The sequence below is a fragment of the Abramis brama genome (genome assembly GCF_963993115.1).
Source record: "Abramis brama genome assembly, chromosome: 15".
NCBI classification, from domain to species: Eukaryota; Metazoa; Chordata; class Actinopteri; order Cypriniformes; family Leuciscidae; genus Abramis; species Abramis brama.
In genome coordinates this window covers 13,050,527-13,063,670 of record NC_139977.1, presented here as the reverse complement: position 1 = coordinate 13,063,670, position 13,144 = coordinate 13,050,527, and the positions used below count along the sequence as shown (strand labels likewise).

At 36.4% G+C, this 13,144-nt stretch overlaps 1 protein-coding gene and 1 long non-coding RNA gene across 3 annotated transcripts; both read right to left on the bottom strand.

Moving 5' to 3' along the window:
* Positions 1 to 329: 329 nt before the first annotated feature.
* trarg1b (trafficking regulator of GLUT4 (SLC2A4) 1b) lies at positions 330 to 2,285 on the bottom strand. Its single transcript, XM_084137012.1, has 3 exons — positions 1,780 to 2,285; positions 1,395 to 1,518; positions 330 to 1,201 (listed from the first exon to the last, which is right to left on the bottom strand). The coding sequence occupies exons 1-3, from the start codon at positions 2,137 to 2,139 to the stop codon at positions 1,191 to 1,193; spliced, it is 495 nt and encodes a 164-aa protein (XP_083993138.1). The 5' UTR covers positions 2,140 to 2,285; the 3' UTR covers positions 330 to 1,190.
* A 3,174-nt stretch (positions 2,286 to 5,459) lies between these two features.
* Positions 5,460 to 12,612, bottom strand: LOC311097389. 2 transcript variants are annotated; one of them, XR_014609251.1, is made up of 4 exons: positions 12,349 to 12,612; positions 8,864 to 8,889; positions 8,529 to 8,720; positions 5,460 to 5,961 (listed from the first exon to the last, which is right to left on the bottom strand). It is a non-coding gene; the product is annotated as an uncharacterized lncRNA (long non-coding RNA). The 2 variants fall into 2 exon arrangements; XR_014609252.1 differs by lacking the exon at positions 12,349 to 12,612 and having other exon boundaries at positions 8,529 to 9,773.
* Positions 12,613 to 13,144: the final 532 nt, after the last annotated feature.

The window sequence follows — 13,144 nt, the reverse complement described above, 5'->3', positions numbered from 1 at the left end:
GCATAATAATAACCTCAATTTGAGGCCGATAATGACTAAATGTAAAGATTAAAGGAATGCACTTATGTGACGAGGATATCAATTACCAGATGTGCTTCCTCTGATCTGCGTTGCTCTGGCGGCTGGATGGCTGACAGCAGAACAGGATGCACTTTTTAAAATGAAATAACCACACCTGATTTTATCCTTGTGAAAACAGAATACATCATGTTTTTTTTCCTGTGCGAATAGAACTCTGTCAAACAATCTGCAAAAATCACACTTCAACAAGACAATCGGGTATGTTTAGTTTAATTTATAAAATGCAAAAATATGGCACCGTTTTAGCAAATTTGCACAATTCGAATGCACTTGCCGTTTTGTTTTTTCATTCATGCATGTGCTTTTGGTTGAATATAGCCCTTGTTCAGCCTCAGTGCAACTACTTCAATACATATTTCCAATACAATATTTTTGCTATACCCAGCTATCTCCACTGCATACCTCCCTCTTGCATTCTTGCGATCTTATATAAGGCTATGCATCAAAATGACAAGGAAGAAAAAGAAATGTTATAAAAAAACATGTTTTGAGGGATAGTCCATGCACTAAGAGTTCATCAGAATGACGTAATGGTGAGTAAATGATGACAGAAGATTAATTTTTAGGTGAACTGACCTTTTAAACAGATTACACAAAATGCAATGTATATTACAATAATACAATGTGCTTTTGTATGCACCAGCTTCAGAACAGATGTCATATTTCTCAGTATTGCAACATGCATACATTAGCATAAAGTAATATAGAATACGAAATAAAATGTATAGATTTAACTTTGCATAGGAATCATTCTTATTTGAAAGAGTTCAAATGTTTGGAATTCAAAATTATGCAGCTGATTGTTTCATGTAGATAATAATATTAAAAAGGCTTCTTTTTTTAAAGATTTATTGCAAAATTAGTTTTGTGCTTATATATCATAAAGCAAAAAGCTTAATTTGCCAAAACAGAAAAAGAAATGGCTCAAAGCCATCAAGAAAAAAATTAAACTCGTCAAAAAATTTAAAACAAATTTAAAACTGTATATTACATAAATGGATAATCTAGCTTTGTTTTTTGAAGGTTTTCACGTGGCATTTATCATTCATCTTCTTTGGATTCAGCTCCAATACCCGTTTACATCAATTTTGGATGTAGGATGTCCACAACTACTTAACCTCTAAGAGAGAGAAAAGGAAATGAGAGAGACATTTAAGTGTGTGCAGAAGCAATGATCTCATTTCAACTTGGTTGTGGACAACAGCTATATATTTGTATATAATTCTGATTGTATTATTGACAGTTTTCATGTTTTTGAAGTTCAGTTGATTGGGACGTGGTGCGGTGTGTAGAGAAAAAGAGAGGTGGTTTACCTGTCATCACCAGATAAAGGACTATAGCCAGACCCACAACAATGGAAACAACACTAAGCAACAAAGCAAGACGTCCAAGTCTTCTGGCCCCATCATAATCTTTTGCTTGTGTCATGGTCCGAGACTGAAGTGAAACAGAAAGAAAACCATGGATAAGTAAGCTTTGTGATAGTAGATTTCCAATGGAACAGTTGGTGGCCCCATGAGTCACATTATGAACTGTCAGGTGCCCCATGAGCCACAGCCCTAAACATAAAATCAAACAAATGTTTCTTTTTACTTTCTCTCTCTGCATTCTGAGTTATTACTGAAACTAAACGTAATTAAAAAAGTTTAAATCCAAAAGTAGCCTTATTTAAAAGTTGTACTCCGGTGGCATACTCACCATATGCGCGAAATAAAGCGCGAACAGGTTTATTGGAACGGCCGGGCAGAAGCAGGAGATCACGGCCACCCACATGAAGCTGCGTGGCTCGCGCTCTCCGGGCGTGGGCGATGGCGCGCGGCTGAAACTGACCCGCGATGGAGAGCAGGGCACTGAGGCAATGTTAACATCAGTCTGTTCGTTCTTGTCCGAGTCAAGATACGTATCGAGGTGTGTATCAGAAGGCGTGTGGTTTAATTCTCTCTTCTGCCCTTTGTCTGAGATGTCGAGAAGTTTCTGAGTATCTCCGAAATTGGACTGCAGCGCGGCGCTCTCGCGCAGAACATCTGTCGCGTGACGGGCGTCCGTATTTATAGCCATCTCTTACAGAATAAATCTATTTTGTGTAAAAACAACATAAAATGTTGCCTACACTCTTAATATTTTATTTTGTCAGCATAAGATTTTATTTAATCAAACTGTTCGCAGAGCAGCTCGAGCGAGGAATTCGTACACCTATTATTGGACATCCATCCACTTCATCAATATTTAACACTCGCATCACTGGAGAAGCGAATCTTAGACACTTGGAGTAAATCAATCAGTTTGTATTGAGGAGGACGCACCACCGGCGCATCTGATTGGTGGACTCACACGCGCGCATCCTTTATTTATTTATTTATTGTATTAAATGCTTGAATAAAATAAAATAAAATAAATATTAACAACAATTATCATCATTGTCATAACATAATACAACAATACTCCAGCGTCCTTCAGTCTTCAGTCCAGATTAAGTTCAAGCGCATCGATCCTTTATTTTTTTTTTTATTTTTTTTTTTCAAGCGCATCCTTCATGGTCCCTTTTCACAGAGCGTGATGACGCGATTAAACGTTTATCAGCATCGTAAATCCTGCAAAGTTTTTTATTTAATTTTCATTAAAAAAAAAAAATGTATGTACAGGTCAGGTGACAAGGCTGCCAGTCACTTCGAAAAGACGCGCTAGCTGGAAGGAGTTTCGTCAAAGCTGACCAAAAGTGATCGAGGAAAACCATAATAAAAACCATGTAAAAACCCATTGACTTCGGGACAATGGAACCGGAAGTGCTAAAATGCTAACTCCTTCCACATTTTGGCCTACAAAGTGACGTCATACCTGCACCGCTCTATAAACAATATGCTGTTGGCCATTTTAAAAAAGAGGAGGAGCTGTTCGATATGTCCCACCCTGTCTTCCTGTTTCAATGGAAATAACGTCAACACATTGAATAATGCTAATGATGCGTGTTTCAAGGCAGTGGGCCATTAAGGCTGCTCTGAGGGAGTTTCTAATACAGTGGCTGTGGGAGTGATGGTAAAATTTACATATTTCTCTCTTCTGACTGCCTTTATCAATCTCTCCATTTTTTTTTCTCTTTTTGAAGGATGTTAAAACACTGTTGTGGAGTTTTTCATTTGCTATTTGAGCAAATGGGAACACAAAAAATATATATTTAATGTAGTCTCTCATTCACCGCTATCCACTTCATCTTTTAGGCGGGCGGGGCCATTTGTAAATTGAATGTGTGACGCTTCCGGTATCATCTGCTTCCAGTTATTTTTAGCTGTGCAAAAAAGCTTGTTATGCTGCTTGATATTGCAAACTGGTATTTCTTACCCTTATTATAATGTATTGTCGTAATTATAACCACACTGGTTTGTAGCGCAGATAGTTTTACCATTTACAGCAGTTTGTTATTCTTCTCTTCTAATGAATCGGAAGTCTCGCATATTCACAGGAAATAGCTAACTTCCGCGTTGAAAAATAAGGTGGATAGAAGTTATAACGACTTCCTCTTCTGAGAAACCCGGAAATGTGGGGGGAAATGTCAACTTTTTGAATTCAGGTGTTAATTGACGCAGTACACGATTCTTTCTGTGCGGATCGGATCTCAGTCACGAAAATGACTCCCCATGCACTCATCCAGGTTATAATGCCGTATTATACTGATTAATGTTTTCTAGCATGCTCTGTCAAAGCACTCTAAAAGCGATTAACAACTTTCTCCTCACTCTCTTGCCAAAATGATTAAATATGCATATCATTAATGAAAACGTTTGAATGAATAGTGGATCCAACTCGGCTAGCGGCGCTGATAAGCCGTATTGTCCATCTGACCACTGACTCTATCGGTCGTAATGTTGCATTGCACTTTAAGCTTTATTTCAGCGCGAGATAGCCCCACTATTTAGGCCTATATACATAGTAATTTATACACTTGTAGCATTTAATGTATGAAAAATAAATGTTTAGTTTAACCTTTCGGTTAAACGCTCGATTTTACATGTGATTCTTGTCTGAAATTGTCAGTGTGATTTTGTTTACCTGCATGACAGATATATCAAAAACTAGACTGACTTTTTAAATAAAGAATTCACAATATTCTAATTTAAGAAGGTGTTTTTAAAACCAACCCTGTTGATATACATGCTTATGTGCTTAAATCCTTTCAATTAGTTTGGGGTACAAATATACATTTTAGTAACGCCAATTTCAAATCACTGCTTTATGAAGCTTCGAATCCACGAATCTTTTGTTCCGAATCAATGGTTCGGAGCGTGTATCGAACTGCCAGTCACGTGATTTCAGTAAACGAGGCTTCACGTCATAACTCTTTCGACATTTCAGTATTATGTTATGACAGTGATTGTTGTTAATGTTTTTGTTTCGTTTCTTTTCTTCAAGCATTTAATAAAAAATAATTAATCGCTGGGGACGATGATCTCTGTCAACCCATGAATCATGAGGGAGAACCAGTTAAGTGTCTGTGGGTTTTACCTGATCGCTGATCAGTTTTATTCATTTGTAGACGTTTTAATTAGTATAATTTAAATGAATAATGGTAGTTAATAATAGCCTCTTATTGGCCTATAATTTAATTATAATTAATTTAGCTGAGCCATTCATAGAATAAACCAAACAAACCCAGACAATTGATAAAACAACATATAGACACTTGATAATCTAATATGATTAGATAATTGCATTTGAAATATTTTACTTTTTTAATTTAAAAAAATTGCAATAGATTTGTAAAGGTATGCATGTTTGGCCCGGGTTTTTGTTGCATTTACACTGTTCTGACCACTAGGGGTCACCGTGGGGACGGGCGTCGGGCTGTTTCGAAGTCTTGACTTGCTTCAACTGTTCCACGAAGCCTCCATCTAACAACTACTAATAAATTGTGCCTGTATGAATCTAAGTAGCTCATGGAATTTATATTAATATAGATGCCGATTCTTAATTTAGACAAGCAAAACAAACATTTTAAACTTTAATGTCATAATCAAATTCATTTTCGGGAATATTAACATGTAATTTGTATTATTCCCCAAATAGAAGCAAAAAGTCAGTAAAGTGAATGTGTATGTGGCCATCTGAATCAACACACATCTGGCTCTAGTTATTACCAAAGCCACACTCTCCCTCAGAAAAAAAGTCCTCTCATAATATTCCAAATAAACAATGGCTTTGAGTCAGCCTGTTGAAGACAGACAGTAAAGAACAACTTGCAGTGATTCAGTGGTCTCAATGCATCACTAATGCTGGTGCCTGAACCACAAATCATTCAGATGTAAAGTGTGCGCTGTACCCTTATCCCATGTTCAAACAGATTCAAAATTGTGAGCTACTGTGAATAAGACAATATGCACAATGGAAACTAGAGACAGCAGTATGTTTATTGGACACATGCAAGTTCCCCCTTCGGTTTTATGCCTGGAGTCAGCAGCTGTTGCAAAGGCTAAAATGTACAGAATATTATTTTTAATGATGTCTGCCATGCAAAATATCCTGCATACTTCAAATCTATATTATAAAACTCATTTATCAGTTAGTTTAATATTAGCTCTCCTCCAAAAATAAAAAAAGTTTAAGAAAAAACATCCTGAATTTCAAACATATTTAAAAGCTTGGTAACATTTACCAAAGACTATTTTCCTCCTTCAACAGAAAATGTCCCCCTTCAAAGATCTACAACAGAGACGATCCAGAACGAATAAGTCCCACAGCAGTCTCAGATGAAAATGGTGCATGCTGGGTAGAGCTGACCACAACAGTTCTTCAGCTGGCAGCTTTAGCGTCAGGACAGGCTCATAAAGTTTGCCAGGGAAGAACTGCGGTAGGTCAGCCAATATTCATTCATCAGGATCCACAACAAACCTAGAAGATAAAAACAAGATGGATTACTTTTCACAAACAATGCAAGATATGTTCCACTGACACACGTTTGTTATTCCCTTCATGTTCTCCTGTAATTACAGCATGAATGAGGAGAACGCGTGACATCAGTTTTGCATATTTCTACAGCCATTTCCTTTGACGGCACAAAGAAACCCTTCACAGGTTCAATAAGAAGAAAGGCCTGCTGTCCTGGGTCAGTGTGAGTGTTTCTGACCAGTTCACAGTCATTTGCCCCCAACTGGGTCAGTGCAATATCATTTTGAAGATTTTTTTGATCAAGTGCATTTTTTTAATTGAGTCAATTTTATGCCTTGCCAACTTAATGTGAAACACTTAAAATAAGTGATACATTTGGTTGAAAACGTATTGAACATTCATTTATGGCATTAAGTTCCTGTTTAATCATAACTATAATTTCCAGGTATTATTGAAACTTTACTTTGTTTAAAAAAAAAAAAAAAAGTAAAAAAAAATACAATTAAAATGTATAACTATTTAATAAGTAAAATCTCTATAGATAAGTAAAATCTATAGGGTTAGGGTTAGGTTCACCCTAATAATTTATATTATTTTGTTTTGTTTTGGGCAACAGTATTAGGGTAAGTAACCATTTTTACTGTTAAGGGCTGATTTTTATGGAAGGCATTTTCTGCCAAATTTAAATAAATTAAATGATTAAAATGAAAATTAAAACAAGATTAACGATTTCATTACAGAAAACAGTACGCAAAAAATGACAAAATTGAGAATGAAATTAAATGATTTCATTTTCACAGCATTATCCCTGTCACATTGAAAAATAAAATGCAATTGGTGATTTCACATTTCATTTTCACTACAGTCTCGAGGCAAGACTGCCAATATTAAAATGAAAAGCCAAACGTGAAAAAGAAACTACAAATACAGTTTTTACAATGCTCTTTAGTAACGCTCACGCAATAAGTGACACAATTCAAATACAAATGTAAATTTTCGTTTTCATTTTAATTCCTCAGGCTAGTGCTGTATCTGAATAAGTCACGGCTGAAGGGCGTTGTTAGGCACGACGCGAATATGAAACATTGGCCGAGGTTCTCGGTTAAAGCTAGCGGGTATTAATGTCTGGCTATAATTGTTGTAGAAACTGTGTTACTAAGACTTCTGTACACCCAAATAGTTGAATTTCCAAAACAGCCTAATACATGAATGAACCTCATCATCGATTATGGTCTAGTCTGAGTCTAACATCATAACTAACATGGTCAGGCTGGTTGTTTCCATGTTCTAATGCTGCAGCAGCTTCCCGCAAAAGCTCACTAACAGATTTCGCCATATCTCGTCGTCTCGATTACAATATAATCACATTTAAATAATTTCGTTTCACACATTCAACTCATGCACACGGGACGTCGACGACTTCGCTTTACAGAAGGCGTGTCTCTAGCGCCGTTACTAGAATAAGCCACACCCACTCATTAACATAGAATTTGCATGCAGGTTGTCTTTGAAAATGAAAACGAAAATTGTGAAATAAAAGAGGAATTAAAATGAAAACGAAAATTTACAGTTGTATTTGAATTGTGTCACTATTATTGCGTGAGCTTTACTAAAGAGCATTGTAAAAACTGTATTTGTAGTTTCTTTTTCACGTTTGGCTTTTCATTTTAATATTGACAGTCTTGCCTCGAGACTGTAGTGAAAATGAAATGTGAAATCACCAATTGCATTTTATTTTTCAATGTGACAGGGATAATGCTGTGAAAATGAAATCATTTAATTTCATTCTCAATTTTGTCACATTTTTTGCATACAGTTTTCTGTAATGAAATCGTTAATCTGGTTTTAATTTTCATTTTAATCATTTAATTTATTTATTTAAATTTGGCAGAAAATGCCTTCCATAGATTTTAAGTTAAGAATATTTAGTCTAAGCTCATGTAATAAGTGTTAGTTCACCCAAAAATAAGTTATATCATCATTTACTCAGACTCAAGTCATTCCAAACCTGTATGACTTTCTTCTGTGGAACAGAATTTTTTTATTTTTTGTTCTTACAATGAAAGTCAATGGTCACCAAATATACAGGTTTAGAACAGCATGCAGTTAAATGACAGAATATTTGGGTAAAACACCCCTTTAAGCTTAACTATAAATTCATTTAATCTTATTTAACATCATGGAATTTATTACTTCAAGGAAAAATTTTATAATTTCTTACTACTTTTTTTCTCTAAGACATAAGATTCCCATTATTTATGGTCTCTAGTTGTTTCAGTGCCTTGAATGTGCATCTGAATAATTTCATGTTCTTTCCACATAAGCGGCTGCACATTTGTGAAGCACCGCTGAATTTAATCGAACGCAACAATTTCGTCAATCATGATGCTCGAGTTGCACAAATGAAGCCCAAGAATGCCTGTCATTCCCAACAAGAAATGCTGATATAAACTTCCAGAACATTCCTGCTTACAAGCGTCTTTAAAGAGTCTATATTTTCCATTGCACAAGGAAATAAATGGCATGCTGAATCATGCTTACTCTATGACAAAGATTTAGGTTGCTCGCACTTTCCGTCTTGCTTCCCTCCCCGAACTGCGTTTGGTAATCATCTACCATTCTTTCTCAGTACTCTGTGTCCCTCGTTCATTCCACCCTCCCCCATCCAGCGAGCCGGCGCAGACACGCAGACATGAATCAGCAGGCATTTGGGGTGGAGGCCAGAGGACAAGGTAAGGCCTTGAGAGCGCATTTCAGACAATCTATGATGCACAGAACAATCACGAACATGATAAACAGTTTGAATATTACGCATAACTCAAATCTTTCATTCTCACATTGGCAGCTTAAAGGGACAATGCACCCAACAACAAAAAAAAGGACAATTCTCTCATCATTTACTCACCCCATGTCTTTTGAAACCTGTATGATCTGTGGAACACAATACAAGATCTTTATAAGAACGACCAAGCTTCACCTTTCCATATAATGAGATTAAATGGTGACCATGACTGTCAACCAATATTTATTAAAACCAAACCGATGGTGTTAAAAGCAAATGTGAGATAAAAACATATTTGCTAAAGCAACCGGGCCATCTTTAGTTGTGACTCGTGTTTCACAGGACTCGAACCCGAGCGCGCCGCATTGCAAGTGTGGTGGTGTACCAGGTGAGCAACCGAGCAAGTTTACAATGTTAGAAAAGAAAGATATGGAGCTGGTTATGTGATGAAAACTTAATGTACTAGTTCACAGATCAGGCACTATGGTAAAAGTAAGAGCTGCGCAATTAATTATCAAAATATTGTGATCTTGATTCAAGCACCTACGTGATCTTATTCCTAAATGATTCGCCTGTATATTAAACCGTTGATAAAAATCACAGAACATTTAAATCTGTGTTGGCGTTGAAACAAACAGCCTTTTCAACCACAGTGTCATTATTTCTGTCTTACAAAAATTCAAATAACGATTGTGTCATTCCATCGTTTCACCAGTAGATGGCAACAAATGGCTTAAATGTATTTGTCACGATTTGTCATTGAATCATTCATTCAAGAGTCTGCGTGACTCAAAAACGCCGTTTCATCCAGCAATAAAACAAGTGAAGTATTTATAAGCGAGTCATTGAATCATTAATTCAAAATGAGTTATTTTTAATAATTCCTACAAATTAAACCTTTTTAAATAGCAATTAAGATTTGTAAGAACCTAGTAAATTCCTTATTTGGTTTAGTAGTCTGTTCAGAATCATTGTGATCTCTATTTATTATCTAATACATCCAGAATCGAGCAGCTCTAATAAAACTGTATAATAATACATAAATGAATAAAATAAACATAGTATTCTGTAATTCTTTATTAACCAATATTCTGCCCCTGTAATCATAATTTGTGTGAAAAGGAATCAAATTTGTTTTAGTACCTCAAATTTAGCTGGAAACAGCAGTGAATTTTATTTATACCAACAAATTTTTTAGTTTGATAGAGACATTTTCCCCAACGAGCCAAAATTCATGATTTCTGATTGATAGGAGGCCTTAACTACATAAGGGCAGAGTTTGTGGCCTCTACTCTTTGTAACAAATTATTTTTAGTATAGTAATTAGTTCTTAGTATATAGTACCTCAAAACTTTGGACTCATACATGCTATACGAATCACCTAAATGAAATGAATGGATGTTGATTTCAGCACAATGAAATATCCAGGGGTGTCGCAGCAGGGCTAGCAAATTAGCCTTAGAGAACTGTATTGACAAGTGTTTGAATATCTGAACACGCTCGTCTCGTTCCCCTGTCACCAGTCGATCTATTGATCTGGTCTGGGTGTACACAAGCTGCAGTGCGTGAGTGGAAAAAGGAAACATTAAGGTCAGCTCGCTATTGCTAATGGCTAACACACTAGCCTACATTGTTAATACAAAAAGTGTCTTACGGTACCAAGACGTGTTCGACCCTTGGTATCTAAAGCGTTCGCACAAGAACAAACAATTAAATTGCTTATCTTCAGCCAACATGATCAGTAGTCATACAGTTAAACTCTGACTTTGTGCTAACGCTGATATCTTTTCTCAGGGCTGACAAAGTGATATCTATGAGCACACAAAGGACTGAATCAGTTAGTGTGCGTGTACTGAGGAACAGGGTGGGAATATTTCTCCATCGCTCTTTGCCGTTTAAGGGCGGAAAGAAAAACTCATCGCACTGCAAAGCCTGAGGCTGAATCAGATGTGACCGAGTACTGACTTGCCATGGATTTTGCATTTAGGGCAAATGGTGGCCATTTTAATGCACTGACATCAGTACAGAAACATGCCTTTTGTACTTTTATTCCTTTTCATCCAAGAAAAGATCAGCTGTAAGGTCTTTAAATGTAAATAATTACCTTGCTTGACAGCATCACATCATGATAACCATTACTGAGGGATGTATGGTGCACACGTACTTCACCATTGAGATCATCTATATAAAGAAATATGGTTGTGTCAATTGAAACACATTTACTTTTTTATCACAGATGATGATTCAGATCCACTACAGGGTGAAGTACGGTCCAGGTTTATAACCCAATTCCTCATACATGAGGAAAAAAAGCAGCCAAGTTTGCTCTCTGTACCTTAAAGGGCTGTAACTGCATTACGGTACTGTGATCTGAACGGCGATTCAGAAGAGCTGTCTATTTTTGGATGCCTGGTTGAAAAGTGTTGACTTGCTGTGACTCAAAAACTAACCTGGCAGAAAATAAAACCAATACTATAGAGCCACAGACACATAGTGTCACGGAGAGCGTCTTGTCAAGGACTTTTGCTGATATGCATTGTCAGAGTGACGTCTTAGAAAACACTCAGCATTTGAGGCCTGCTCGGTCCAGACAATCTACATGTCTACGCGTTTTAAATATAGTTTAAAAGCAACATTGTTCTCAAGTAGATTTCATTGTAATTTAGATTGACCAACAAACAAAATTAAAAATAAAATGAACCATGCCAGTACATTCAGTGACATTCAAAGGTTATTGCATTGCCAAGAGCAAGTTGAGAGTAACTAAATTATATGGTATCACGGGATAAAAAAGGGCACATATTGTGCAGTGATTACTACTATAAATACAATTCTGTTAGACTAAACCTATTATTCCACATTTTATTATATATATATATATATATATATACATATATACACATATGTGTATGTGTGTGTGTTATAATACTTCACATACACAAAAAAACTACAGTATTGTGTATGTGACGTATTAATATATATATATATATATATATATAGGCCTATATAGTTTGTCACGTCACTTCCTAACCAGCAAAACCGATTGTAACGTCACACATCGAGCAAAATCTACTGAGATTTGAATGAATTACATAAGGATGTTCTTACCCAACCAAATGAGGAAACACTTTAGCAGACACGCTGGCATCTATGCAGCAATAAAAAAAGAGGACTGACGTGATTGTACTGAATAACTATCTTGTATTTAATCAACATGTCTCTGCTGCCTCGGATTATATTTTTCTAGAAATAACTTTAAACACACAGATTACACCGACACCGGCTCGCGTCCTCGAGTAAAGGCTTTAGTAGGCTGGAAGTTTGGCCGGTATAATGGAATGAAACTTATGTAATGACCTCCGCCCGGCGTCCAACATATTCGATGGTGGCCTGTTCTAATATTATAATCTTTCGTTTTTATGGCGAAAAGAAAAAGCGTTCGTACCTCTGAAGCGGATTTTTTTCCGCCCCACCTAATAGTGAACTGCCTCGCCTTTCCCCGAAGCGAATAAAGCTGTTTTATCTCAAGCCCGACCGAAGCAGGCTGCGGATTAGATTTACTACGAATCTGGGTAATGTCTGAAAAGTTGATTGCCTCAAACGCTCACCTCGCTTGTAAAGAGATTCCTCCGTTTTCGCCTCTCGCTCTCACGTTTACCGGCGTCTGCGATCAGCTGGCGAAGGGAGTGACGCGATTAGTAACAGCTGGCCACTGGATCTGCGACGTCAAGGCTTCGCTATGACGACTGACTTCCGTAGATTATAACTGACTTCAGCTTCAGCCAACGTTAAGCCTCGACTCACAAGAAAGGGGGCGGGACTTAAACCGTTCCAACCAATTAAAACGTCTCCTGCTCATGGACGATTCGTTTTCAGCCAATCATCTGTACATGTAAAAGTTTACTTAACAACCCCCAAAGTTATTTTATTTTATTTTATTTTTGAGTTGCACTTTATACATGTATAAATATGTAAAAGTTAATTAAAGTAAATATTGTGTTAGAGTTGCTGGAGGCTTCAAAAGATTCCAAAACGGAAAAAATGGGCTTGTATAAATAAACAAGTATGTTTATTTATTAATTGTTCTTAAAGTTTTTATATAACAAACACATTTATTTACAGTGGCACAGAGACAAATAATAATAATAATAATAATATTTTTTGGATGGTAGTTCTCTTTATGGTTCCGCTCTGTAACCTTTATTGCTGTTACTAAGTTTGGCTGCTCAGCACCGTGTTCTTCTCACTAACTGATGGCCTTGTTCTAAATATAGGGTCAGTGTCTGAGCCAACAGCACATATGTATTTTTTCTTTCGTATACGGATGAATAAAATTGGTGATGATTTAAATATTATGCGTGCTGTTATTCTATTGCAAGTGCTCTTATGGTCTATAAAGTTGGA